This window comes from Geotrypetes seraphini, chromosome 7 (genome assembly GCF_902459505.1).
Source record: "Geotrypetes seraphini chromosome 7, aGeoSer1.1, whole genome shotgun sequence".
NCBI lineage: Eukaryota > Metazoa > Chordata > Amphibia > Gymnophiona > Dermophiidae > Geotrypetes > Geotrypetes seraphini.
Genome location: NC_047090.1, coordinates 39,182,599 through 39,210,146, shown reverse-complemented (window position 1 = coordinate 39,210,146; position 27,548 = coordinate 39,182,599). Strand labels below are relative to the sequence as shown.

Sequence of the window (27,548 nt, the reverse complement as noted above, 5' to 3'; positions counted from 1 at the left end):
GGCCCGTTCCCTCTTGAGTTTGAACAATGTCCACTAGCATGAGCGGTAGAGGGGAAATGCATATAGGAAGAGACTGGTCCAATCCAGGAGAAATGCATCGGGCACCAGACGGTGAGGAGAGTAGAGTCTGGAGCAAAACAGGGGCAGCTGATGGTTGTGGGGAGCTGCAAAAAGGTCCACTTGAGGAGTGCCCCATTGAGTGAAAATGGACTGAAGAGTCGTGGGATCGAGAGACATTCGTGAGGTTGAAGAATTCTGCTGAGATTGTCTGCTAAGGAATTCTGTTCCCCTTGAATGTAGACAGCCTTCAGAAATAAGTGACGAGCTATCGCCCAAGACCAAATCCTTTGGGCTTCCTGACACAACAGGCGGGAGCCCGTCCCTCCCTGTTTATTGATGTAGTACATTGCAACTTGATTGTCTGTGCAAATGAGTAGTACTTGAGGAAAGAGAAGATGTTGAAATGCCTTGAGGGCATAAAACATCGCTCGGAGTTCCAGGAAATTGATGTGGTGTTTCTTTTCCTGGGTAGTCCAAAACCCCTGAGTTTGGAACTCGTTCAAGTGAGCTCCCCAGGCATAGGGGGAGGAATCCGTGGTGATGACTAGTTGATGAGGAGGTAGATGGAACAGCAGACCTCTGGATAGATTTGAAGATGTCAACCACCAAAGAAGCGACTGTCGAAGAGACGAGGTCACAGATATGTGTTGTGAACAAGGATCCGTCGCTTGGGACCACTGGGTCGCTAAGGTCCATTGAGGAGTACGCAGGTAGAGACGTGCGAAGGGTGTGACATGTACTGTGGAGGCCATGTGTCCCAAGAGCACCATCATGTGATTTGCAGAGATGGAAGTTTGCTGAAACACCTGCTGACAGAGATAAAGGATGGTGTGAAGGCGGTTTGGTGGAAGAAACGCCCTCATCCGAATAGTGTCCAGAATGGCTCCAATGAATTGAAGTCGCTGAGTTGGAATGAGGTGTGACTTGGGTAGATTGATTTCGAACCCCAACAATCAAAGGAAGTGAATGGTTTGATTGGTGGTAAGCTGAACCGCCTGAGGAGAATGAGCCTTGATCAGCCAGTCGTCCAGATAAGGGAAGACTTGAAAGTTGTGAGAGCGGAGATAGGCCACAACCACAATCAGACATTTGGTGAACACCTGGGAGAGGGAGGCCAGGCCGAAGGTAACACCTTGTACTGATAATGATGTTGGTTGATGAGAAAGCGTAGATATTGCCTTGGACGTCAGATGGATAGGAATGTGTGTGTACGCCTCCTTGAGATCGAGGGAGCATAGCCAGTCGCCCTGAGAGAGAAGAGGGTATAGGGTGGCAAGAGATAGCATTTTGAACTTCTCCTTGACCAAACATTTGTTGAGATCTCTGAGATTTAATATTGGTCTGAGGTCTCCGGTCTTTTTGGGTACTAGAAAGTACCGGGAGTAAAATCCCTGGCCTCGCTGATCTTGAGGAACTTCTTCGATGGCATTGAGAAGAAGGAGGGATGGACCTCTTGAGCGGAGAGAGGAGGGACTGAGATTTGTTGGAAGCAGATTCTTTTGGTAGGCCTAAGGGCGGAGGAGTCTGAAAGTTGAGGGAGTAGCCCTGGGCTAATGATCGAGAGCACACCACTGGTCGGTGGTGATTACTTCCCATCGAGAGTGAAAAACGTGAAGTCGACCTCCTATGGGCTGTGGAAAAGGACAGGAGGGAGGAAGACTGGCAATGCCCTGGAGAAGGGAGTCAAAAGGGCTGCGTCGGCTTAGTTTGAGGGGCAGGCTTTACGATAGGCGGCTGTTGCTGACGAGCCTGTTGGTGCTGTTGGCGTTGCCTCCGAGGTTGAGGAGGATGAGGCTGAACCGGCCGAGCAGAAAACCTCCTCTGATACGATGGTTGTTGTCTAAATGGACGAGGAGGAGGAGGCTTCTTCTTATTTTTCAACAAGGTGTCCCACCGTGTCTCATGGGCAGAAAGCTTTTGCGTGGTGGTATCCATGGACTCCCCAAACAGCTCATCCCCTAGGCAGGGCGCATTGGCAAGCCGGTCCTGGTGGTTCACATCCAGGTCTGAGACTCGAAGCCATGCCAATCGTCTCATCGCTACAGACATAGCAGTGGTGATGCCAGTTCAAAAGTATCATAAATTGAACGGACCATAAACTTCCTGAGTTGCAACAGGCTGGAGGTGCATTGTTGAAATGCAGGAACTTTTCGGTCCGGAATATACTTTTGAAAAGAGGCTACCTGTTGGATGAGATGTTTCAGGTAAAAAGAGAAGTGAAACGCGTAATTACCTGAATGGTTAGCCAACATCGCATTTTGGTAAAGACGTTTCCCAAATTTATCCATGGCCTTGCCCTCTCTGCCAGGAGGGACAGAGACATATACACTAGCTCCCGTAGATTTCTTCAGGGTCGACTCCACCAGCAGAGACTCATGGGGAAGTTGGTGTTTGTCAAACCCTGGAATAGGAATCACTTTATAAAGTGATTCCAGTTTCCTAGGGGCTCCTGGAATAGTTAGAGGAGTTTCCAAATTCTTGTAAAAAGTTTCCCTCAAGATGTCATGGAGGGGTAACTTCAAAAACTCTTTGGGAAGTTGGTCAAAATCCAAAGCATCGAGAAATGCCTTGGATTTTTTAGAGTCAGACTCTAGAGGGATTGAAAGGGTGTCTGACATCTCCTTTAGGAACTTGGTGAAGGAGGAGTGCTCTGGCTTACTAGCAGGATCCTGCACCGATGGATCATCCTCATCAGACGAATAATCTTCCTCGGTACGAGGGGATCGTCAGAGTCATCCCATAAGTCAGGGTCCCGTACCGATTGAAGACGGCCCTGAGAAAGGGGAGTGGAGGATTCGGTATGCTTGGTCTTGCGTACCGATTTCCTTGAACGTGTCGATACCGTACCTGGTGACTGTACAGCGGTACGGGTGTCAGAGAACGGTACTGGATCAGAAGCCGAGTAAGCCGTACGTCGAAGAGACTTCGGCTCTGCCGACAGAACAGGCATAGATATAGATTTTTGCGGTCCCGATAACGTCGATGCCGATAAAAGAGGCTGGTCGACAATCGGCACCGAAGGCTCAGTAGGTACCGACACTGGAAGGTTCGGAGTCAGCAGAGCCGGGAGCAATTGTTGCAGTTGCTCCTTAAGTTGGACCTGTAGGATGGAAGCAATATACTCATCCAGAGTCGGTCCCGATGGCACCGGTACCGCTTTTTTCTTGCTCGGTACCTGCGGTGCAGCTCGACGCTCAGGCGAAGTCGATGCTGATGAAGAGGCAGTAACTTCAATGGGAGCGGAGCGCTTACGGGGCCGGCGCGCAGTCTGCAGGACTTGGCTCACTGCATGCTCGACTGGCGGCCCGAGAACAGTAGGGGAAGGCTTCTTAGCCGGCTTACCTATGGGGTGCGACACCGGCGATGGATCTTGCGGTGACGACACTACCGATGTCGACTTGGAGGAAGTTGCAGGAGTCGATACCGGTGGAACTTCCATAGCGGTACCGAAAAGGATCCGCTGCTGTATTTGACGATTTTTTAAAGTTCTCTTTTGAAGAGAACTACAGCGGGTGCACGTTTCTGCCCTATGGTCCGGACCCAGACACTGTAGGCACCACTTGTGCGGGTCGGATAATGATATAGGGCGCGCACACCGCTGACACTTTTTAAAACCCGATGAAGGGGGCATGAAGGGAAAAACGGCCGTAGCAAAATCGAAGCCCGAGGCTTCGATGGTGCCAACAGGCCCCGCCGGGGCCGACCGATAAAAAATAAAAAAAATTGATTTTTTTTTTTTTTTTTAACACAAATGAAATAAAATAAGAAAGAGAACAATTCTCGAAGAAAATAACGCTGCGAGCGGGAAAGGCGAGTAACAATGAAAAAATTTCCAACAGCCGTTGGAAACACGCGTCTTCTTAGCTCCACGGAAACTAAGAAACTGGGGACTGCGCACCTTCGTCGGGCGGGAAGGCACTCGCGCACGCGCGGTGCGGCCTAACTAGAACTTTCTAAGTTCTTAGAGTGCAATCACTCTAAAATTGTCCGTACCGGGGCTCCGTCGGTGCCGTCACCCATCAGTCAAGAATATGCTGCCTGCTTGTCCTGGGATAATAAAGTTATTTGAAAAGGTACCAAACTAGGAATAAATATGAAAAAAATGGCAATGTGTTTGAAAAGCCCTCGGGGCGTTGTTAGGTCTACCGGTATAAAGCAGAAACAGTATGGCACCACTAAGACACTGCCTCAATCAGACGTTCCCCTCTGAAGTCTTTAACCATAGGTTAAGGAAATGTCTGAGGCAGCTCACTATGAGGCCTATGATTTACTTTATAAGACCTACAGAAGGTTCTGGCTCAGATTGTTCTGCAAACATGGTCTGTATGGAATGAAGGCAAGAGGGAATCCACTGTCAAAAACAAACAAACACTCTATGTGTGCCACATGGCCTTGGCAAAGAAACATAAGGCCAAAGAAACATCAGGAGATAACATATATGTGGGAAAGGATTTTGTGGTCCGATGAAACCAAAGTGGAACTTTTTGGTCTCGGTGTCAAGTAAATATGTCACTCTGCTAACACCCTTCCTACAGTAAAGCATGATAGTGACAACATTATATTGCAGTGTTCTGTAACAGTAGGGGGCAGGATAAACTTGTTAAAAACAAGACCACAGGAAAGATGGATCTTACAAGATACAAGCAGATGCTAGATACAATCTCAGTTATCCGGCACCGATGGGGATTGGTGGATGCTGATAACTGAAAATTTCTGGTTATTTTGAGAGTTACTGTTAAAATAGTTCTGTCTCCCTTCCCACTTCACTCTATCATTCCCCCACTCCCACTTGTAGGTCCAGCATTCTCTCCCGTTTTCACTTCTCCCTTCTCCCCAATGGCCAGCCCCAGCAGGGCCTTTCCTCTGCTGTGCAATGGTTAAAAAGCACCGAATAGCATTACATGGCAGAAGAAAGGCCCTGCTGGGGCAGGCTACAAACTGCCTGTTTACCAGCTTAAGGTGAGGGAGGAAGGGAGGAGGAGTTGTCAGGACCAGCTCTGCTGCTTTGGGAACGGAGGGAGAGAGGGAGATTTGTGGCCACCACGATGCTTAGGAGCGGGAAGAAGGGAGGATTTGTGGGTGCAAGGAGGGAGGGGGGTTGTTGGGTCAGGAGCACCACTTTGGGCATCTTCTGAGGAGCATGGGAGACTTTTTTGTTTTGTTTTGGGTTGGTTTTTTTTACGACAATTTTTTTTTGCCAGTTGGTTGAGAGTGCCGGTTATTTGAATACGGGTTAGCTGAGATTCAGCCATAGGCCTGAAATTAGCAGAGCAATGTTCCTAAGCACCCAGCAAAAGCAACTATGCAGTGCCTCAACAAAAAACAAAACCATGAATGTTATTGACTGTGCCAGCCAATGCCTAAACTTGAAACTAATAGACAATGTGACAATACTCAGACTACAGTCTAGATCAGGGGTAGGCAATTTCGGTCCTCGAGAGCCACAGGCAGGTCAGGTATGCATATCTGTCTCATGCAATACACTGACAAAGCGTGCAGGACACAGGCATGCCATCAGTTCCACCGCTTTCACGTCTTACCGTTATAACATTCTGAGGGGGGAACCCCCCCTAGTACACTTACAACTGGTCGGCGCTCCTGGGGGAGGGGGCTTTGGGGGAGGCGGAACACCCCCAGCACACTGAAAACTTCCATTCTCTCGCTGTTCGGGAGTTTTTAGTATAGTGGGGGGGGGTTTCCCCCCAGCGGGAGTGTGAGCAGTTCTAAGTGTAATGGGGGGGATACCCCCCTCAGAATGCTAACGGTAAGGCATAAAAGCAGTGGAACCAGCGGCGTACATTCGTCCTCCATGCAGATGTCGGCACGCAATTGTTGGTATGCCAATGTCCAGTGCGCTTTTGCTGTGCCACCGTCTCACGCACATTCACTGTGGATATCCCGAAAACCTGACCTGCCTAACTCTGGGTCTAGATGATCCCTAGACCAGTGTTTTTCAACCTTTTTTGGGCAAAGGCACACTTGTTTCATGAAAAAAATCACGAGGCACACCACCATTAGAAAATGTTAAAAAATTTAACTCTGTGCCTATATTGACTATATATAAAGTAATTCTCTTGAATAGGAATTAAATAAACACAAAGAAAGTATTTTATAATTACTTTATTATGAAATATTAAGTAAACAGAATAGTGAAAAATTATAAAATACTTTATTCAGTGCGAAACCTGGGCCTGTTTGGCTGAACACAAAGCTGATATTCTGGCTGGAATCGAAGAAAGACACACACGTAGCTCTTCGTCAACAGCTCTCAGTCTCTCTCTGTATTTGGTTTTTATAGCATACAAAAATAGACAAATATACCCTCCATCCTTTTTATTAAACCACAATAGCAGTTTTTAGCGCAGGGAGCTGCGCTGAATGCCCAGCGCTGCTCTTGACGCTCATAGGCTCCCTGCGCTAAAAACCACTATTGCGGTTTAGTAAAAGGTGACCATATTGTAAAATATAGACAGCAGATATAAATTCAGAACTGTGCAAAGTAAGTGAAGGGAAGTTTTCATCTCTGGGAATTTACCCAGTTAACTATTAAGTTATTTGGGCAAATTCCTTTGAAAACTGTGGTAATACTGTCTCCACTTTGCTAAATTTAAAATAAAATCATTTTTCCTACCTTGTCTGGTGATTTCTGGTTGCACTTTCTTCTTCTGACTGTGCATCCAATCTTTCTTCCCCTTCTATCAGCCTGTATGCTTTCTCTCCTCCACACCTCATTCCCTCCCCCAACTTTTTCTTCCTCTCTCCCTGACCTTTCTTTCTTTTTTTCTGTTTCTCTTCTTTCCTTCTGTTTCCCTGCCTGCCCCCTTTCTTTCTTTCTCCCTGCCGTTCCCCAAGCCACTGCCACTGCTGCTGCCATCGGGGAACAGGACCCACCAATGGATAACAGGCCCCAAAGCCGACGCCGACGCATGCTCTCCCTGACGTCAATTCTGCAATCGGAGAGGAAGTTCCGCCCAGCCAGGCAGCGATTGGCTGGCCCGAACTTCCTCTCCGACTGCAGAATTGATGTCGGGGAGAAGAAGACTTATCGGCTCGATAGATTAGATCGCCAAGACAAAGTGAGTCCTGGGTGATCGACTCACTTTGCCTTGGCAAGCTACTGGCGCCCCTGCCTCGGGCCCCCTGTCAGCTCCGGGCCCCTGAATGCAGGACTGGTAGTACTGCCCTGATGGCGGCCCTGCGGCACACCAGGCAACATCTCGCGGCACACTAGTGTGCCGCGGAACAGCGGTTGAAAAACACTGCCCTAGACTACGTGATGCTGAGTTCTACGTTAGGAGTCACTGCCCAGGTATAGGATCTAGGTGTCATTGTTGAGGATACATTCAAACCCTCAGCTGTTCCTGTGTTGCCACCTGCAATCGAAAATTCCCTACAGGGAAATGGCAAATGCCTTTCAAATCTGACCCAGCCAGGCTCTTCCTGGAGCCAGCTCAGGTCCCCAAGTGCAGCTCATCGCATTAGCACACCCTACTGCTTCACTGCAGTATAAACTGAAGAGCCCCAAGTTCTTTCAGCGACCCCTGCAACGAGAGTAGCTTGGGAGCTCTCAAATGGCATTTCTATCTGTGGTCACTGCTGCTCCTACTCACAGGCCTCACCACCACTTCACAAGACTCTGCTGCTCTGCTGAACTCAACAAGGCCTCTCTCTGCTCCAAGTCCTGACACAAGAACTCCCTTCTGTCTCCAGGTTCAAATAATGCCACAGATCCTTTTCCCCTCCTCCCAAAAAACAACAACCAACCTCTCGATTGTTGAAGTTGTCCAGATCTTGCCCTATCTGGGTGGGTAGAACTGACATTTCAGCCATCATGCACGAAGCCACAGCACGATGGCTGAAACGTCAGTTCTACCTATTCAGATGTGGCAAGACCCGGACAACTGCCTAAGCCTAAGAGAATAGCCAGCTTCTCCTTAAAAAGTAGAGGGTTTATCCCCCTCCCCTCCTTATTTTTTTTAACACAAGTAACACTGGGAGGAAATGGGGGAGGCCAAAGAAGAACCAGGACACAAGTGCTTATTTTGTCTCCAACTGCTGGTAGAGGAGACTAACCCATCCATTCTTGTCTGGTCTGGTGGATGACAAAAAAAAAGGAGAAATCTCTTATGTTCTTTGCATCATCTGTGTTTAATAAAATGTACTTTTCATTGAAGGAATTGTTTACATTTTAAAAAGGTCCTTTTTGAAGATGCACTTCAATGATACTGGCTAAACATCTGAAGCAAACAGGAAAATCTGCTCATAAGATAATGTGTCTTTGAAGCCTGTATATATCCTGCACGTGTATTCAGATATTGCTTAAAACATTCTGTACAACCAAAGACCTTCTAACAAAGATAAAATATAAGTTATATTTCTACCACAAGAACATTTAACTTGGCAGAATATTTGGTTCTGGTTAAGTTTGATGTTGGTAGGACAAAACTTTCCTTGTATGTTTGCAGCGTGAGCCAAAAAGATGTCATTTTAAAGCAGCATTATTACCTCCTACTGAATCCAGTAAGTTAATTATGCCAGCAATAAACCCTCCCGGAGTTATGGAAAAAAAACAAGCCTTTTTTGGCTAAGTTCAAATATAATATCTGAGTCATGAGCTGAGGACAATTCATTCTCGGTTGGGATGAAGAATCTGTACATGGGGAGGGGATTTGTTAATGACCTTCTAACTTAGAAAGCAGTCTGAGGGCATGCTTTTGCAAAGTTAACTCTGCAGACTCCTTAAAGAAAAAAAACCCCAAAAACCCACAACATTAGTTTTTGCATAGAATTCATGCCCCTTTGGAATCTCATCTGTTCCGAGAAAGGAATGTTAACTATTTTTACTGAAAAAAGCCCAAGGTTTCCACAAGAAGTATAAAGTGGAACAAAAAAGTTGAGCATTCAATACCTAGAGTGAGATATATTTATTAGCACAAAACCCTCTTCTAAAGTTCTCAATGCACATCAAGTTGTCTGGACCCTACCTAAACTGGGAAGATTTCCTCCCTTTTAAAATGTCAGTATTATCGGTTTGAAAGAGAGATGTCAGAAAAATCTGGGGAGTTTCAAAAATTTAAAGAAACATGGAGTCCGCTAGATACATATGTTAATTTCTCTTTAAATATAACATACTCGCATAAGATGCACCATTTTGGATTTGGTTTCAGTTCAAGATCCTTTTATACACATACAGGATAGTGGGGTGAGAGGGTTTATTTGGGAGGGTTGGGGGGGTTGGTCTTAAGTTATTTATGTATAGTTTCTTGGGGTTTTCTTACACTGTATATCAGCTATATTTTGTTATATAAAATTAATAAACAATTTTAAAAATGAAAGTGAAAGTGAAAATAAAATGTAGAAAACCAAAAGGGAGGAAAAGTATTCCCTAAAGCAGCTCTATTAATACAGCTTTAAGAAGATGTTAAAAACCAAGCTGTTGGTAGACGCATACTTTTGATTTGTCTTTCCTTTTTTTTTCATAAATATTTTATTAATTTTCCAAAAACTTAACAATGCAATATACATTTTAACAATCAAAGAATAAAGAACAAAACACATTTTCATCTTATAAATATATACCTACAATATCTTTATCCCACCCTTCCATTAAGTAATCAATAAATCAACACTAGATACATATTTACACTTTCAAAATCTTTGTCTAATATAATACTAAAGTATTCCTTCCCTCCTCCCACCCATCCTGGATGTGAATAGAAGTATACCAAATTAAAGAAACAATCCAATTTTACTGCATTCATAAAAGATGTCAATGATTCCCACACCACTTTAAATATATGGCCCTGTCCTAATAAATCCGCATTTATTTTCTCATTCTTATATGTGGAACATAAATTTGCCCACCAAAAAGAGAAATTAAGACGATCATGATTTTTCCAGTTATGTGTTATCATCTGTATAGCAATCCCAGTCATTACTAAAAAAAAAGATGACTTTTATAACAATCCATGGGGGGTATTGATTTGCCTTTCCTAACGCTGTCTGGGTATTTTGTTAACACCTTATCAAATACGTTATTGAAGATTTGTAGGTCCCATTTCTTATGTGTTTTGATATTATTTTGAAGAGTAATTAGCATTGTTCTTTGTTTTTATGTATGTTCATATGGAAACTGATGCAACTCCAGGCAGTATATAAAGTTTTTAAATAAATAAGTAGTCCTTTTACTAAGGTGCGGTAGCCGATTTAGCGTGCGCTAAATGCTAACGCATGCCAACACTTCCATAGAATATAATGCACGCGTTGCCACATGTTAGCGTTTAGCGTGCGCTAAATCGGCTAGCGCACCTTAGTAAAAGGACCCCTAAATAAAAATTATTATTTTGAGATTAAAAATAAAAGTATATGGCAGGTTAGCTTATGCCCTTGACATTCACTTTTATTATACATTGATCCATATCAAAAACAGAGCCTTTATAGCTAGAGCAGCTCCCAGAGATCTTTTCTAGATATAATTTGAGTATTTATTTTATTTATATATCGCTCATCGCTTATAGCTTATAGTCTACATTCAGATACTCAAGTATTTTTCCCCATCTGTCCCGGTAAGCTCACAATCTTGACGCACCTGGGGCAATGGAGTGTTAAGTGACTTGCCCAGGTTCACAAGGAGTAGTGCTGGATTGGAACCTGCAACCTCAGAGTGCAGAGGCTGCAGCCCTAACCACTAGGCCACTCCTGCTAATAATAAAATTTTATTTAGTAATAAGCAATACAACATTCAAACTAGTTTTTCAATGCTTTTTTTCTGGCTTCCATTCTGCTGTAAAGATATCATCATCCAAATCTGTTACCTTAGACTCCATTTTAAAAAAGACCTGGGTTCCCCTAGTGGCAGAACAAACAAAAAGAGGCACTGGAGAGGTCAAATCCAACCTGTGGTCAAGATTCCTTTATTTAGCGCTTCTTTTTGGATGTAGAGACACCGACGCGTTTTCACTTACAGTTCACAGCACGTTTGCAAGTTTATAAATTGTCCCCTGAAGAAGATGCCGAAACTCGGATCCTAGTCGGGACTTTCTTTGGAACTTTGCCTGGTTTTACTATTTCTTAAAAGACTCGTGATTAAACTTTTGATTCAATCTGTGAATAAAGGAATCGTGACCACAGGTTGGATCTGACCTCGCCAGTGCCTCCTTTTTGTTTGTTCTGCTTTGCCTAGAGGATTGGTACCTGATTTCCTTTTCCCTATATTCCCCTAGTGGCAAACACTATTAAGATTTCAACTCAATAAAGCTCCAATTCAACAAAAAATGGTTTATGGTTTATTAATCTTGTTATACCACTCATTCTTTTTACAGGTCCGAGCGGTTTACAAAATACAATCAAATAAAAACAAATAAAAAAGAACTCCATTGTTAAATAGAATACGCCTAACCCATGCCTAAAAAAAAGTTATCTATTGAACTAGTCTGCTGCTATTCTTAGCTTAGAACATAAAAATTGCCATATTGGGACAGTCCGAAGGTCCATCAAACCTCGTATCCCGTTTCCAATGGTGGCCAACCCAGGTCCCAAGTACCTGGCAGATACCCAAATAGTAGCAACATTCTAGAGTTGAGATTGTGATGTCATAATGCCTCATTCCACCAATGCCTAAGAGCCAACCTCAGCAGTGATGTCACAATGGCTTCACTGTCCTATACTTGACTCACATAAGAACATAAGAATTGCTGTACTGGGACAAATAGAAGGTCCATCAAGCCCAGTATCCGGTTTCCAACAGTGGCCAACCCAGGTTCCAAGTACCTAGCTAGATCCCAAGTAGTGAAACAGATTTCATGTTGCCTATCCAAGGAATAAGCAGTGGATTTCACCAAGCCATCTCAATTATGACCTACAGACTTCCCTTTTAGGAAATGATCCAAACCCTTTTATAAAAAACCCGCTAAGCTAACTGATTTTACTATATTTTCTGGCAACAAATTCCAGAGTTTAATTATATGTTGTGTGAAGAAATATTTTCTCTGGTTTGTTTAAAATCTACTACTTAGTAGCTCCATCATATGCCCCCTAGTCCTAGTATTTTTGGAAAGAGTAAACAAGTGATTCACATCTACCCTTTCCACTGCACTCAGTATTTTATAGTCCTCTATCATATCACCCCTGAGACATCTCTTCTCCAAGCTGAAGAGCCCTAGTCATCCCATTCCTTTTATCAGGTACAGAGAAGGGCAACGAAAATGATAAAAAGAAGGGATCATTTTTGTTGCCCTTCTTTGTACCTTTTCTAATTCCGCTATATCTTTTTTGAGATACGATTACCAGAACCGCACACAGTATCTGAAGCCATACCATAGATCTACACAAGGGCATTATAACATTTTCATCTTTGTTTTCCATTCCTTTCCTGATAATTCTTAACATTCTATTTGCTTTCTTAGCTGCCGCTGCACATTGAGTGGAGGGTTTCAATATATCTTCAACAATGACACCTAAATCCTTTTCCTGGGCTCCTAACATAGAACCAGGCACCACGTAGCTATAGCTCGGGTTCCTCTTTCCCACATGCATCACTTTGCACTCACATTAAATGTCATCTGCCATTTTGATGCCCAGTCTCCCAAGGTCCTCTTGCAATTTTTCACAATCCTCTTGCGATTGAACAACTTTGTGTCATCAGCAAATTTAATTATCTCACTAGTTATTCTCAACTCTAGATCATTGATAAATATGTTAAAAAGCAGCAGTCCCAGCACAGACTCCTGGGAAACCCCACTATTTATCCTTCTCCATTGAGAATATTAACCATTTAAACCTACTCTCTGTTTTCTGTCTTTCAACCAGTACTTAATCCATAATAGGGCATTACCTCCTATCCCATGACTTTCTAATTTCCTCAGAAGTCTTTCATGAGGTATTTTGTTATGCCTTTTGAAAATCCAAATACAGTAAAACCTTGATTTGCGAGCATAATTCGTTCCAGACGCATGCTTGTAATCCAAAGCACTTGTATATCAAAGCAAACTTCCCAATAGGAAATAATGGAAACTCAGACAATTCGTTCCACAACCCAAAAACTTTAATACAAAATACTATGCGTACTTGTATTGCAAGACCTCGCTCATTTAAAACAGTCACTACACTCCTGCAGTGTCAGAGAGAGAACTATCGGCTCAGTTATGATGATGTGTCGCATGTATACTGCATGTACTTGTATTGCAAGACATTGCTTGTATATCAAGTTAAATTTTAATAAAATGTTTTGCTTGTCTTGCAAAACACTTGCAAACCAAGTTACTTGCAATCCAAGGTTTTACTGTGCAATACACAATATTAACCAGCTCACCTTTATCCACATATTCATTCACCCCTTCAAAGAAATCCAGTAGATTGGTGAGGGCAAGATTTCCCTTGACTAAATTCATGTTGGCTTTCTCTCATTAATCCTTGCTTACGCATAAGTTCTGTCATTTTGTTCTTTATAATAGTCTCTACCATTTTGCCTGGCACTGACGTCTGACTCACCGGTCTATAATTTCCCAGATTACCTCAAACCCTTTAAAAAAAATGGTGTCACGTTGGCCACTACTATGCTGGATTTTAAAGAAAAATTACTAATAGCTTTGCAAGTTCAATTCTATCAGCACTCTGGATGTATACCATCCAATCCAGGTGATTTGCTACCGCTCAATTTGTCGAATTGACCTATTACATCATCCAGTGTTTCAGAGGTTTGTTTGAATTTCTCCGACTCTTCAGAATTGAATAACAATTCTGTCCACAAGTAAGATCAAGTCAGGCTTATCACCGTGACATAACAGCTCTGAAAACAGTCTCTTCATCTATTTCCCCGATTTTATCTCCAATACTTTTTCTCATATTTCTTTCTTACTTTTTTTTATCTCAAAAGATACATTTCTTCATGTCTCAGAAGACCGATTTCCGATTCTGCCTTCAGATTCAGTATAAGATTCAGAACTTATACTCGTTCAAAGTGCCTTTTACACTTGGGCTTTGAGCTTAATCTGTTCAACTGAAAGCATTCTGCTCTTATAGCCCTACAAGCCAGAAAGGACCACTTCAACCAACTGCACAACCATTATTACCTTATTTTCACGCATATAACGCGCATACGTGTATAACACGCATACGCGTATAGCATGCGGGTCCAAAGCATTTCTGTAAAAAAAATTTTATATAGCACGCACACGCGTATACCGCGCATGCGCATGCTGCTATAACCTCCTCCCACTCCCGCTTACTCTTCTGGCCTGCGAACCGGCATCCTCCCCCCCCGCTCGCGTCACCCCCCCCTCCCCCACGATCCTACGTCCCCCCCAGCACCACAAAACATCTCTTACCCGATTGGGCACCGGCACCAGCACCAATGCACAGGGCGTGCCAAAGCCAGTGCCCGAAGATCCTCCCTCGTTGTTGCTGGGTTGGGCTGGGCTGGGCGGTGCGAGGGAGATCCTCCTTCTTCCTTGTGCCGGGCTGGACTGGGCTTTGAGCATTTGCGCATGCTCAAAGCCTTCTGGTCTCGCTCTCTCCGAGATTCTCAGATTGAGATTCTCGGAGAGAGCGAGACCAGAAGGCTTTGAGCATGCGCAAATGCTCAAAGCCCAGTCCAGCCCGGCACAAAGAACAAGGAGGATCTCCCTTGCACCGCCCAGCCCAGCAACAACGAGGGAGGATCTTTGGGCACTGGCACTGGCACGTCCTGTGCATTGGTGCTGGTGCCCAATCGGGTAAGAGATGTTTTGCGGTGCTGGGGGGGATGTAGGATCGCGGGGAACGGGTGGTGACGCGAGCGGGGGGGGAGGATGCCGGTTCGCAGGGGGGATGCCAGATCGGAATGAAAAAAAAAAAATTGTACAACGCGCTCACGCGTATAACGCGCAAGAGTATGCACGGTTTGTAAAAATTGTGTATAACGCACGCGTTATATGCGTGAAAATACAGTAGATAGATAAGACACTTCTTTTGGTAGAACGCAAAGTCAAGAGATCTTCTGTGCAAAGGTCTGCCGGTTCTGCAAAAACCGCCAGGCATCTCCAAGTCACAGTGATGCTAAAGGTCCAGATGTTAAAAATCAAACTGGCTAGTGAATCCTTGGAGGTTACCAGACCCATGTACAACTACATTCTGAGTATTCACATAGGCCTGAAGGGAACTTATTGTCTAAAGCTGTGCAGTCGAGTGCCAACACCTTTATTTTTAGAACAGCACTGCTCAAGTGTACCCAACCATTTGTAATACAGTTGGAACAAAGACCATTCAAGAAAATAGAGATTTACAGTTCAGTGGTCGTCTGGCTGGACCAAAAAAGAATTAAGATTGAACTATAGGGAAGGGGATTACAACAGATTCTGATTTAACCAAAAGGACAAAGACTCGAGAAAATAAGAGTTTCCAGTTCATGAAATTTTGAATAAAAGGTGTACGGTATACCTATTTTATCCAGTTTTTTGTGATTTTTTTTTTTTTTAAGTTCCATGCAATACAAGCCAAGGAAACTCTTCTTGGTCTGGAACTAGTTTATTTGAATCAAATTCCTGACATAAATTAGAGCATAAAGCTCTGAGGAGGCTGGCGTCAAGTAGGTCTTCTGCTCTGTTTACTTCATGGGAAGTCCTGCATTGTAAATCGCTGCATTCCTAAGATTTCTTTTTCTCACACAATTAAAGGCATTTGAGCCTTTGAAACACTAAATCAATTTTATAAGAGGATGCTGAGAAAGCTGCATGTCTACTATATTAGATAATCTTGCAGCTTCACAGGTGACTCACCAGAAAAAAACAACAAAAAACCATGTCTAATATGTGCAAATAATGCTAGAACAAAAAAACACATGAAGTTAACTGAATGAAATTATCACCTTATATTTTTTGTTAGCTAATCTTAAAATGTTTACTTGAAAATAAAGGTTAACAATAGTAGTGATCCTTAAAAATGAAATTTAAACAGTAGTTATGCCTTATGTCATTCCCTGAGTTCTGTCACACCAGTGGGAATATACTCTCCCCAAGAGGGGAAAACAAACCAAAATAAACATTCTAGCTTTCACCATGGTCTCAATCACCAGGGGTGAGAACTAGAGAATGACACATGGACAAGTTTTTCCCCATCCCCGCGAGTTCTTTTCCTGTCCTTGCAAACTCCATTCTCATCTGCACAAGCCTCAAACACTTTAAAATCCTAAGTAGCAACATTCTAGAGCTCAGATTGTGATGTCATAATGCCTCATTCCACCAATGCCTAAGCTCCATCCTCATCTGCACAAGCCTCAGACACTTTAAAATCCTAAGTAGCAACATTCTAGAGCTCAGATTGTGATGTCATAATGCCTCATTCCACCAATGCCTAAGCTGCGTTCTCATCTGCACAAACCTCAAACACTTTAAAATCGTTCAAGGTTTGTGCGGTTAAAGTAGAGCTTACAGGAATGGAGCAGGGACAGCGACAAAACTCATGGGGACAGGATGGGGAAATTGAATTCCTGTGAAGACTGAAACAGATTTGTCCCCGTGTCATTCTCTAGTGAGAGCCTCAACTTAATAGCTTTGCACTTTTAATAGCCAGGTCATAAGTATGGAGATGGACAGGGATTAATAGAGATGGAAGACCCAGCAGACCCCTAACCCAAAGAAGCAGAAGTGGTTCCACTACTTTCAGCCTCATTAGGACCTCATACCAAGGTTACCTCAGCCAATATACGGCCACCAGAACTACATGTCATAACAGGTCCAGGGGAACATGAATAGCAAGTTTCCAAGAGGCCATGAAATTATCATGGTATTTTTTTTTAAACTACCGTAAATTCTCAGTTCCTTCCGTCTATACCAGTGTATCGCAAACTGTGTGCCGTGGCAAGATTCTAGGTGTACTACCAAAGAATCCACTAATTTAAACACAATATAAATAAATCCAAAAGTTAAGTCAAGCAATATTGATCCAAAAAATACTTATCTTGCAAAATAAGTATTTTTTGGATCAATATTAGTTGACTTAACTTTTGGATTTATTTATATTGTGTTTAAATTAGTGGATTCATTGGTAGTAGTTTTTTGTTGCTGAATCCTTTATGTTTTGTTGAATATAATTTCTCTCAGAATTTTTTTTTGGTTTAAGATTCTGGGTGTACCACGAGAGGCATGTCATGTAGGTGAGTTAGCTGGTGCCGGCGCCTCTCCTGCTCTCCGCATCTCCCCACCGGCGTAGTCATTTTAGGGTTAACAAGCTCACGGCCTCATCTGGTGGGCCTCCGCGCAAGCGCCGACGCTGATGTATTGATGATGTCATGCATGCACATGATGTCATCATGTGGACACCTGCACATGTGTGGAGACCCTCCAGAGTGGCCCCGAGTTTAGTGTGCCGTGGCGTAGAAAAGCTTGCAAGACGCTGGTCTATATTTTGTCAGTAAAAGTCCCTCACGGAGCACACTTTATTTAATTTCCTATATATGCCTTGGAAGCTTGAAAGTTATTGAAGCAGTGTACAGTACATTCAGGTACAGTAGCCCAAGATCACATAATGGGCTAAGTTTTCAGTAGTAAACAAGAAATTTAGTCTAGCTGGGTTAAAAATTGAAAGGTATGGGTTCAAGAGAAAGCGGGGTTTTAAGAATGTTTTGTTATAGCAGTCACAATTAAGACACAAAAACTGTGCTCATCCACTACGGAAAATTCTGACTACTCAGGGCATAAGGTTTAAAGATAATACCGTATAATCGCGGCACTAAATCTCAAAGTATTTGGCAACAAATTTTATATGCATTTGACGTAGGCAAGCCTGAGACAAAACAGGAGTCTATAGCCTTTTTTATTTGTCTGTAAAGACAACGTGAAAAGTATCCATGGACACAGTTCTCTACTTCCCCCAAAATGAAAAGGATTCTATACATTTTGATGTAAAAAAAAAAAAAAAAATGCTCCATGCTCTCTCTCTCTCTCTCTAGTTTTTAAGAGCCGAATAAAAGAAGGAATGTGGTCACCACCACAGACAAGAATGTGTTATTGGACTCTGTATTATGTGCTTACAAAATACCTGCCTGTAAGAACCTGATCATTTGGCTCAGAAGTATGCAGAGCACTGCTAACTAGGCAATGAAAGTGCCCTTTCAAGATGGTAATCTGTAGGAGATCCCTGAAATCAGTCTTTACAAGCTCTCTGGCAAAGTGTAGCCTATTAACAATACATAAACCTAGAGGAATGCAAAGATGAGAATCCTTAATTTTCAGCTCTGCTGGGTGCACAATCTACTCGTAAACAGATGCTGAATGCGAGGTATCTAAATATTTGTGGGAGGGGGAGACTCCTTGATCCATCTTAAGGCACCCTTCTCTCTATTTACTTGAAAGAGGAGAAGGACAGGGAACGGGGACTTGTATACCGCATTTTTGTCACTTTGGGCACTGGAGGATTAAGTGACTTGCTCAGGGTCACAAGGTGCAGAACCGGAATTTGATCTCAGAACCTCTGGGTGCAGAGGCAGCAGCTCAGCCAGTGAGCCACACCTTCAGTCTAGCCCAGTATAGCTATTCTTATGTTCTTATGTGAGCTGAGAATAGGACAATCAAGCCATTGTGACATCACTGATGAGGTTGGCTCTTAGGCACTGGTGGAATGAGGCATTAGGACATCACACTCTCAGCTCTGGAATGTTGCTACTCTTTGGGTTTCTAACAGGTACTTGGGACCTGGGTTGGCCACTGTTGGAAACAGGATACTTGGCTTGATAAAAGGGAAAGGGAATGGAGACATGTATACTGCTTTTTTGTGGCTTTGACATTCAAAGCGGTGGGCAGTGGAGGATTAAGTGACTTGCCCAGGGTCACAAGGAGCAGCACTGGGATTTGAATTCACAACCTCTGGGTGCAGAGGCAGCAGCTCAACCAGTGAGCCACACCTATGCACTGGTATACAGTTACTTTGGCCCATATGAAAACTAAAGACCAAATGGGAGTGGTAGGCAATTTTAGCACAAAAATGACAAAAACAACTGTTTTTAAGTGGAGGTAGAAAAATCAAGTTACTTGCACACTGTTAAGAGGTGAAGCGGAAACCTCAAGTCACAGAAGTTCTCCTGAAACATAGCTCTCATCTTAGATGGTTAAAAATTTCATTTTCAGGTGTATTTTATTTCTCATACAATTAGGGATTTGAAAAGTGTTAAAAATCAACCTGCTGGAGATAGAGTATACTGAGGGTGCAGGAGACGTTCCATCCAAGAGAAACACCTGTAAATCAGTTCTCTATCTCCACCTGTGTGCTACCCCACTAGTCTCTGGATTCATCTGCTGCTGTTGCTAAGGAATATTTTTTTTTTTACTACAAAATCTCAAGAGCAATAAACTAATGGTTCTATTCCATTTCATGGTCTATAACAGACATTGTTAAGATAGGTTAATAGTCCAACATATTGCATCCTCACTCACACTGAGGTTTAATTCCTCACCTGCTGTACATACGAATCATTGGGATCTACACTGAAAGATTCATTCTGTATTGTGTTGCTTTGGGTAACAGCATCCTCCCTTTTCCGCTCCTTCTGCCCCGATTCATCGTCGTCGTATTCATCAGGACTCTAAAAAAACAACAACAAAAAAAAAAAACACATTTGAGAAGTGTCAGCTGTGGGCAAACATAACAGAAATATTTCATAAACATGAAGGTCTTTTTTTTTCTTTTGCTACCATTTTAGCTAAAGCAGTCAAAACAGAAAGCAAATTCCTCTCCTCTGATCACACAAAATTCCAGACCAGTACAAAATGTACACCGACATTCTCAGACTCACAAAACTCCTACCAACCAGTTAGCTTCAAGCAACATCATAAGAACATAAGAATAACCTTACTGGGTCAGCCCAATGGTCCATCAAGCCCAGTAGCCTCTCCATGTCACTAGTACCTGGCCAAAACTCAAGGAGAAGCCATATTCCATGCTACCGATCCAAGGCAAGCAGAGGCTTCCCCCATGTCTTTCTCAATAACAGACTATGGACTTTTCCTCCAGGAAATTGTCCAAACCTTTCTTAAAATCATCTATCCACTCTTACCACAGCCTCTGGCAATGCGTTCCAGAGGTTGTGGTAAGAACGGACATGAAACAAGGGGGAGGGGACCAACATACAGGCTGAGTGGTTAATATGTCCCTTCAACTGCACTGGAATACCATACTGAATTAAGAGTAGAAAATGGCAGATATGCAAGACTGAGACAGTCTTTGACCTAGACCAGTGGGACCCCCCAGCCAGTTGGGTTTTTAGGATATCACTAATGAATATGCATGAGAGATTTGCATGCAATGGAGAGACAGGCATGCAAATATGTCTCATGCATATTCATTAAATCATCTCACTAGGAGTGCAAGCAATAAACAATACTTGTGTATGCTCTGTATTGAAATCCAAACAAACACAAGTCCAAATATAAATTTTAAAAAAATAAAAAATAATTTTAATTTTTTGGGATGTGATGTGATCAGACCCATAACCAAGAATGTCACAGGTGAGGCAAGGGTTACCAAGGGTCCCTTATAGCCACATTAATGTCCCTGAACCACTCCTCCTTGTCACACAGCTGTTCTGGAACTGACCCCATTCATAATGTAAATTCTAAAAATGTATGTGTGTACTTACCTTTCTTGTGTGACTGGTGGTTCCACTTCTTCAATGATCTACCTTGTCTTCTGTACATTACCACCCAAAACCACTCATACTGCACACATCATAATCACAAACATGTATTTTTATTTTTTATTTATATTTGGACTTGTGTTTATTTGGATTTCAATGCATATTTATTAGGTATATCCTGAAAACCCGACTGGCTAGGGGCGTCCCCCAGGACAGGATTGAGAACCACAGACCTAGACTTTTTATCTTCTTAATATTGCTCAAGTTTCTCCAAGCATTATTACAAGGAATGTTACATCTCACTGAGAAAACAAAACATTGGGATTAGGACCGTAACACAAATTTCCCAGAAAATTTTTTTTTTTTTAATGTCTTTTTTTTTTTCCAATTCTTTATTCATTTTAAAAAAAAACTTACAATAAGTGTAACAGCATTTATAATTCAAATACAACAATTAATAAAAAAATTTGTTTAAACCCCACTATTAAAAAATTCTATATAGAAAAACAATGTTTACAATAATTTTGGGCTCAGCAAATGCCCACTCAGAAGTAACAATGCAATTCTAGGCAGTCTCTATGAATATTTTGCAAGTCCATTCTCTTTTTACAGCTTGTTTATTTACCAAGTGGTCAATGGATTAGAGGCCCTTTTGAATGCAATAGCAAGCACCCAAGAGTTGATTTCTTACTGAATTTAAAACAATGTTGTTCTCGGGCTATCTGCTACGAATTTGGCTCTTTAACACATTTGTTCTGAGCAACTTTTCTGGGGGGCATCTTTTTCACTATCTGGGTACATCAGTTGGGCGACTTTTAGTCCTTACATCTAAATGTGTTCTCTTTGGGAACTTCAGGCTTTGGGGTATGCACACTACAGGTTGTCGCTTATTTATTCAAAAAGTATGTATGTGGGCCTGAAATATTACATTTGTGGGTGCAAGGTGCGTCGCCATCTTTCTGACAATGCAAAAAATTGATGCATTGTTTGATGACATAAGAAGTTAGAGATGCTTGTTTGATCTTTAAAAGGTAAAAAAACACTTTTGGTCCTTCTAAAGCTCGTAGTTTAATACTTAAATTGAATCTGTGATTAGATTGTGAGTCTCTGAGATTATTTGCTTTGTCATCATTTCTCTTTATGAAATACTTTGTTGGTGAAGTTTGGGTGGGTTGAGAGATTTACTTTTGGTGGGTAGGGGCACTTGGGGTATTAGCAGGGATTTATTGTCTTTATTATATTTTCACTGATTGGAATCCTGTTATATGGCTTGTATTATACTTTCCACTTATTTGTCTGCTTGGATTTTTAATAAAATAGATTTTCCATAAATAAAATTTGCCTTGTATCTGTCATACAAGTTTAGCACAATCTATTTCCATGCCTGTAAACAGTAATGGAAGCACAGTAAAAGCAAATTATCACTTTATAAAAAAACAATGCCTAGTAAGATGGAATAGCACAGTTACTTACTCTAACAGGTGTTATCCAGGGACAGCAGGCAGCTATTCTCACATATGAGTAACGTCATCGACGGAGCCCGGATGCGGAAGCCTCGCAAGCAGACTTGCTTGTAGAAACTAGAAGTTTCAAGTCGACCGCACCGCGCATGCGTGAGTGCCTTCCCACCCAGCGTAGGGCGTGTCTCCTCAGTTCAGATAGCTAGCAGAGAAGCCAACCAGGGGAGGTGCGTGGGTTGTGAGAATAGCTGCCTGCTGTCCCTGGATAACACCTGTTACGGTAAGTAACTATGCTTTATCCCAGGATAAGCAGGCAGCCTATACTCACATATGGGTGACCTCCAAGCTAACCAGAATGGGATGGTGGGAGTGTTGGCAATTTTAGGAGAATAAATTTTGTAATACTGTTTGGCCAAACTGTCCATCCCGTCTGGAGAAAACATCCAGACATTAGTGAGAAGTGAAAGTATGAACCGAGGACCAAGTAGCAGCCTTACACATTTCCTCAATAGATGTAGATCTGAGGAAAGCTACTGAAGCTGCCATGGCTCTGACTTTATGGGCTGTGACTCTACTGTGTAGGGATAATCCAGCCTGGGCAAAGCAGAATGAGATACAAGCAGCCATCCAGTTGGAGATGGTACGCTTAGAGATCGGATGCCCCAACTTGTTTGGATCGAAGGAGACAAAAAGTTGAGGAGCAGTTCTGTGTGGTTTGGTGCATTCCAAATAGAAAGCTAAAGCACCTTTACAATCCAGAGTATGAAGAGCTGATTCTCCAGGATGAGAATGAGGCTTTGGAAAGAACACTGGAAGAACAATGGATTGGTTGAGATGAAATTCTGAAACCACTTTAGGGAGGAATTTAGGATTAGTACGGAGGATCACCTTGTCATGATGGACAACAGTGAAAGGTGGATCAGCAACTAAAGCTTGTAGCTCACTGACTCTTCGAGCAGAAGTGAGGGCAATGAGAAACACCACTTTCCAAGTGAGATACTTCAGATGAGCCGTAGACATTGGTTCAAATGGAGGCTTCATCAATTGAGCAAGAACAACATTGAGGTCTCAAACCACTTGAGGCGGTTTGAGAGGAAGTTTGACATTGAAAAGTCCTTTCATGAATCTGGAAACCACCGGATGAGCAGAGAGGGGTTTCCCTTCAATAGGCTGATGGAAAGCCGCAATTGCACTGAGATGGACTTGGATTGATGTAGACTTGAGGCCAGAAGTGGATAAGTGCAAAAGGTAATCCAAAACAGAAGATAAGGAGGAAAGTTGAGGCTCCTTATCATGAGAAACACACCACGTAGAAAATCTAGTCCATTTTTGGTGATAGCATTGTCTAGTGGTAGGTTTCCTAGAAGCCTCTAAAATGTCTCTGACAGACTGAGAAAACTGAAGAGGAGTCATGTTGAGAGGTACCAAGCTGTCAGGTGTAGAGACTGCAGGTTGGGATGAAGCAGAGATCCCTGCCTCTGTAAGCAGAGAAGGAAAAACTGGTAGAAGGTATGGCTCCCTGCTGCTGAATTGAAGTAGAAATGAGTACCAAGGTTGTCTCGGCCACCAAGGAGCAATCAGAATCATGGTGGCATGATCGTTCTCCAACTTGACCAGAGTCTTGAGAATGAGAGGGAATGGAGGGAATGCATAGAGGAAGAGATTCGTCCATTCCAGAAGAAAAGCATCTGCCTCGAGGCGATGAGGAGAGTATATACTGGAGCAGAACTGAGGCAGTTTGTAGTTGTGGGGTGTTGCAAAGAGGTCTATCTGAGGCATTCCCCACTGTGAAAAAATGTGATGAAGAGGCGAGGAATGGAGAGTCCATTCGTGAGGTTGCAGAAGATGACTCAAGTTGTCCGCCAAGCAATTTTTCGCCCCTTGGATGTAGACAGCTTTGAAGAAGGTGTTGTGGCGGATTACCCAGTCCCAAACCTTCAGAGCTTCTTGGCAAAGGGAGGCAGATCCCGTCCCTCCCTGTTTGTTGACATAATACATGGAGACTTGGTTGTCCATCCGAATGATGCTGAAAAGCATTAAGAGCCTTGAAAATTGCTGAGTTCCAACAGATTGATGTGACATTGATGATACGTACTGGTCCAGCGGCCTTGTGTACGAAGACCATCGAGATGAGCGCCCCAAGCGTAGGTCGAAGAATGTCGTGAGGACCTTCTGATGAGGTGGCGTTTGAAACAGCAAGCCTCTGGAGAGATTAGAAGAGAGCATCCACCAACGGAGAGAGTGTTTCAAAGAAGGAGTGACTTATGTGTTGAAAAAGTGGGTCGCAAGCTTGCGTCCATTGATAAGCCAGCGTCCACTGAGGAATTCTGTGGTGAAGTCTGGCAAAAGGAGTCACGTGTACTGTAGAAGCCATGTGACCTAGTAGTACCATCATGTGTCTCGCTGAGATGGAAGAGCGGGAAGACACTGTATGACAGAGTTGAAGGAGAGCATCCAGACGTTGTTGTGGAAGGAATGCTCTGAGTTGGATAGTATCTAGAACAGCTCCGGTGAATTGTAGATTCTGTGAGGGTTGAAGTTGGGATTTGGGAAAGTTGATTTCGAATCCCAAACTTTGTAGGAACTACGTAGTCCATTGGGTCGCTACAATAACCCCCTGATATGTGGAATCTTTGATGAGCCAGTCGTCTAGGTAGGGAAATACCTGAAGACCATGGTTCCTTAGAGCTGCTGCTACCACTATCAGGCACTTGGTGAACACTCTGGGGGAAGAAGCGAGGCCAAAGGGTAGCACTCTGTATTGAAAATGCAGATTCCCCACCCAAAATCTGAGATATTGACGGGAGGCCAGATGAATAGGAATACGAGTGTAGGCCTCCTTGATATCCAGAGAGCATAACCAGTCGTTCTGCTCTAGAAGGGGATAAAGAGATGCCAGAGACAACATTCAAAATTTTTCTTTGACTAAAAATTTGTTGAGAGCCCTGAGATCCAGAATGGGCCGCAGATCGCTCGTCTTCTTCGGAACAAGGAAGTAACGGGAGTAAAAAACCATGTTCTGCTGTTCCAAAGGAACTAATTCGATGGCATGGAGATGAAGCAGAGCTTGAGCTTCCTGAAGAAGGGCAGTCTGGGATGGACTGGAAGGATACTCTCTTAGTGGAATCTGAGTGAAATGAAGAGAGTATCCTTTCCTGATGATGGACAACACCCAGAGGTCGGATGTAATTGTCGTCCATCGGTGGTAAAAATTATGGAGACGACCTCCTATAGGGGGAAGAGAAGTCAGAGACAGAACGGTGGAGGTTATGCTCTGTTTTAAACAGTCAAAAAGGCTGTGAAGCCTTAGGTGCAAGAGAAGGTTGAGATTTTTGTTGCTTCTGAGGCTGCTGTTTCTTAGGAGGAGGGTGAGTGTAAGGAGCTGTCCTTGGAGCAAAACGCCTCTGGTAAATGGGAGGAGGACGTATAGACTTGGTAGGAGCTGGCTTTGGCTTAGGTCTGACAAAAGAAGCAAAGTATTTTTCATGTTCAGACAATTTCTTGGTGGCTGCCTCGATAGATTCATCGAAGAGGTCATTGCCTGCACAAGGAATATTAGCCAAGCGGTCCTGAAGATTAGGATCCATGTCAATAGTACGAAGCCAGGCAAGGCGACGCATTGCTACAGAACAAGCAGCTGCCCGGGCAGACAACTCAAAGGCATCATAAGACGACTGAAGTAGATGTAATCTGAGTTGTGATAGAGAAGCGATGACTTCCTGAAATTCAAAGTGCTTTTGAGTGTCTAAATAGGTAAGAAATTTAGGCAAAAGAGCAATGAAGAACTCAAAATAAGTGACAAAATAAATTATAATTGAGGACTTTAGAGGACATCATGGCATTTTGATAGATGTGACGTCCAAATCTGTCCATAGTTTTCCCTTCTCTTCCAGGAGGAACTGTAGCATAAACCTTGGAAGGATGGGATCTTTTTAAAGAAGACTCCACAAGTAGGGATTGATGAGATAACTGTGAATTCTCAAATCCTTTACAATGGAGAGTTTTATATCTGGAATCCAATTTTCCTGGAACAGCTGGAATTGCATAAGGAGTCTCCAGGCATCTGGTAAAAGTTTGAGACAAAAGCTTGTGAATAGGAAGCTTAAGTGACTCTGCCGGAGGTTGAGGAAGATGCATGACTTCGAGATACTCCTTAGAGTATTTGGAACCAGCATCCAGTTGAAGGTCCAAGTCCACAGCTATCTGACAAAAAAAAGAGAAGAAAGATAGCTGATTCGGTAATGCTGTGCCTCGAGAAGGACTCTAGGTCGTCGAGGCAGCATGGGTTGAAGATGAAGCTTCGGCTGGAAAAAAGGCCTCAAAAGAATAGGGAGACTTGGTCAAGGCTATGGAAGCTGCTGAGTCCTCGAGGCATGGAAGTGGAGACCTCGAATGAGGAGTCGTCGGTCTAGTAGAAGTAGGTGTAGATCGAGGCTTAGTTGAGGAAGGACGCTCCTTAGAAGAAGAACTATGCCTGGAAGGATGTCTCGATGAAGGCCTCGATCGTCGGTGAGAACGGTGCTTGGAAGCAGATCTCGAAGATCGAGGAGACTTCGCCCCGGAGACGGAAGCAAACGATGCCACCAAAGAATGGATAGGACTAGAGGCTGTAGATCAAAGCTCCAGAGGCTTGATAGAGGAACCTCGATGCACTCCTAAAGACTCTAGTCCTTGTATGGAGTGTGAGGATTCCTGCCGAGGCACTGGCAAAGAACATGCTCCTTGCTTCACGTGCTTAGATGCCAGACCAGACACTCACAGAGACTCTACTTCCTGCATAGAGTGTGTAGACTCAGACTGAGGCACAGGAAGAGGCTCAACCTCACGGGAGTCTGCAGAATGCCCAGGCTGGATTAGAGTAGCTAGCTTCGGTCCCATGTTGGTGAGGAACTGAACAAATTGCTGCTCTAACATGGTCTGGAAAGAAGCCGGCAAAGATGGATCCACGTCTGAAACCAGACCACCTGCCTTGGCTGGAGGTTCCACCGAGGCAGTGGAAATGTGCTTCGACTTGGAAGTCTTAGGCACCTTAAGCACTACCGGTGGAACTGTCTGCTGAGCTATCTGACCTGAGGATACAGGGGAAAATATAGCAGATGTCGTCGAGGAAAGAGCCGCTGCAAACGAAGAAGGTCTGATGAGGCTCGAAGTCAAAGCAGTGAAGGCAGCAGGCCCCTCGGTCGAAGGCGAGACAGAGGTCGGCTTCGGAGTCGAAGAAGTGGATGAATCCATCTGGAAGAGCTTCTCCATTGAAAGTAAACGACGTTTAAGGGCTCAAGGTTGAAGAGTAGCACAGCGTTCGCACGACTTTGGATGATGTTGTGGCCCAAGGCACTTGAGGCACCTGGTGTGAGGGTCCATGAGAGAAATCGCACGTTGACACTGGCTACACTTCTTGAAGCCTGTCGCTGGCCAGGAAACAGAAG

The 27,548-nt window shown here is 43.4% G+C and overlaps 1 protein-coding gene across 4 annotated transcripts in view; it reads right to left on the bottom strand.

Moving 5' to 3' along the window:
- The window catches only part of PAWR (pro-apoptotic WT1 regulator), a 121,338-nt gene that overhangs the window by 41,161 nt on the left and 52,629 nt on the right, over nt 1–27,548 (bottom strand). For all 4 annotated transcript variants that reach the window (XM_033951674.1, XM_033951673.1, XM_033951675.1 and 1 more), the window contains exon 3: nt 19,484–19,612. In XM_033951674.1, the coding sequence (XP_033807565.1) occupies nt 19,484–19,612 (129 nt within the window). The remainder of the gene's footprint in view (nt 1–19,483; nt 19,613–27,548) is intronic.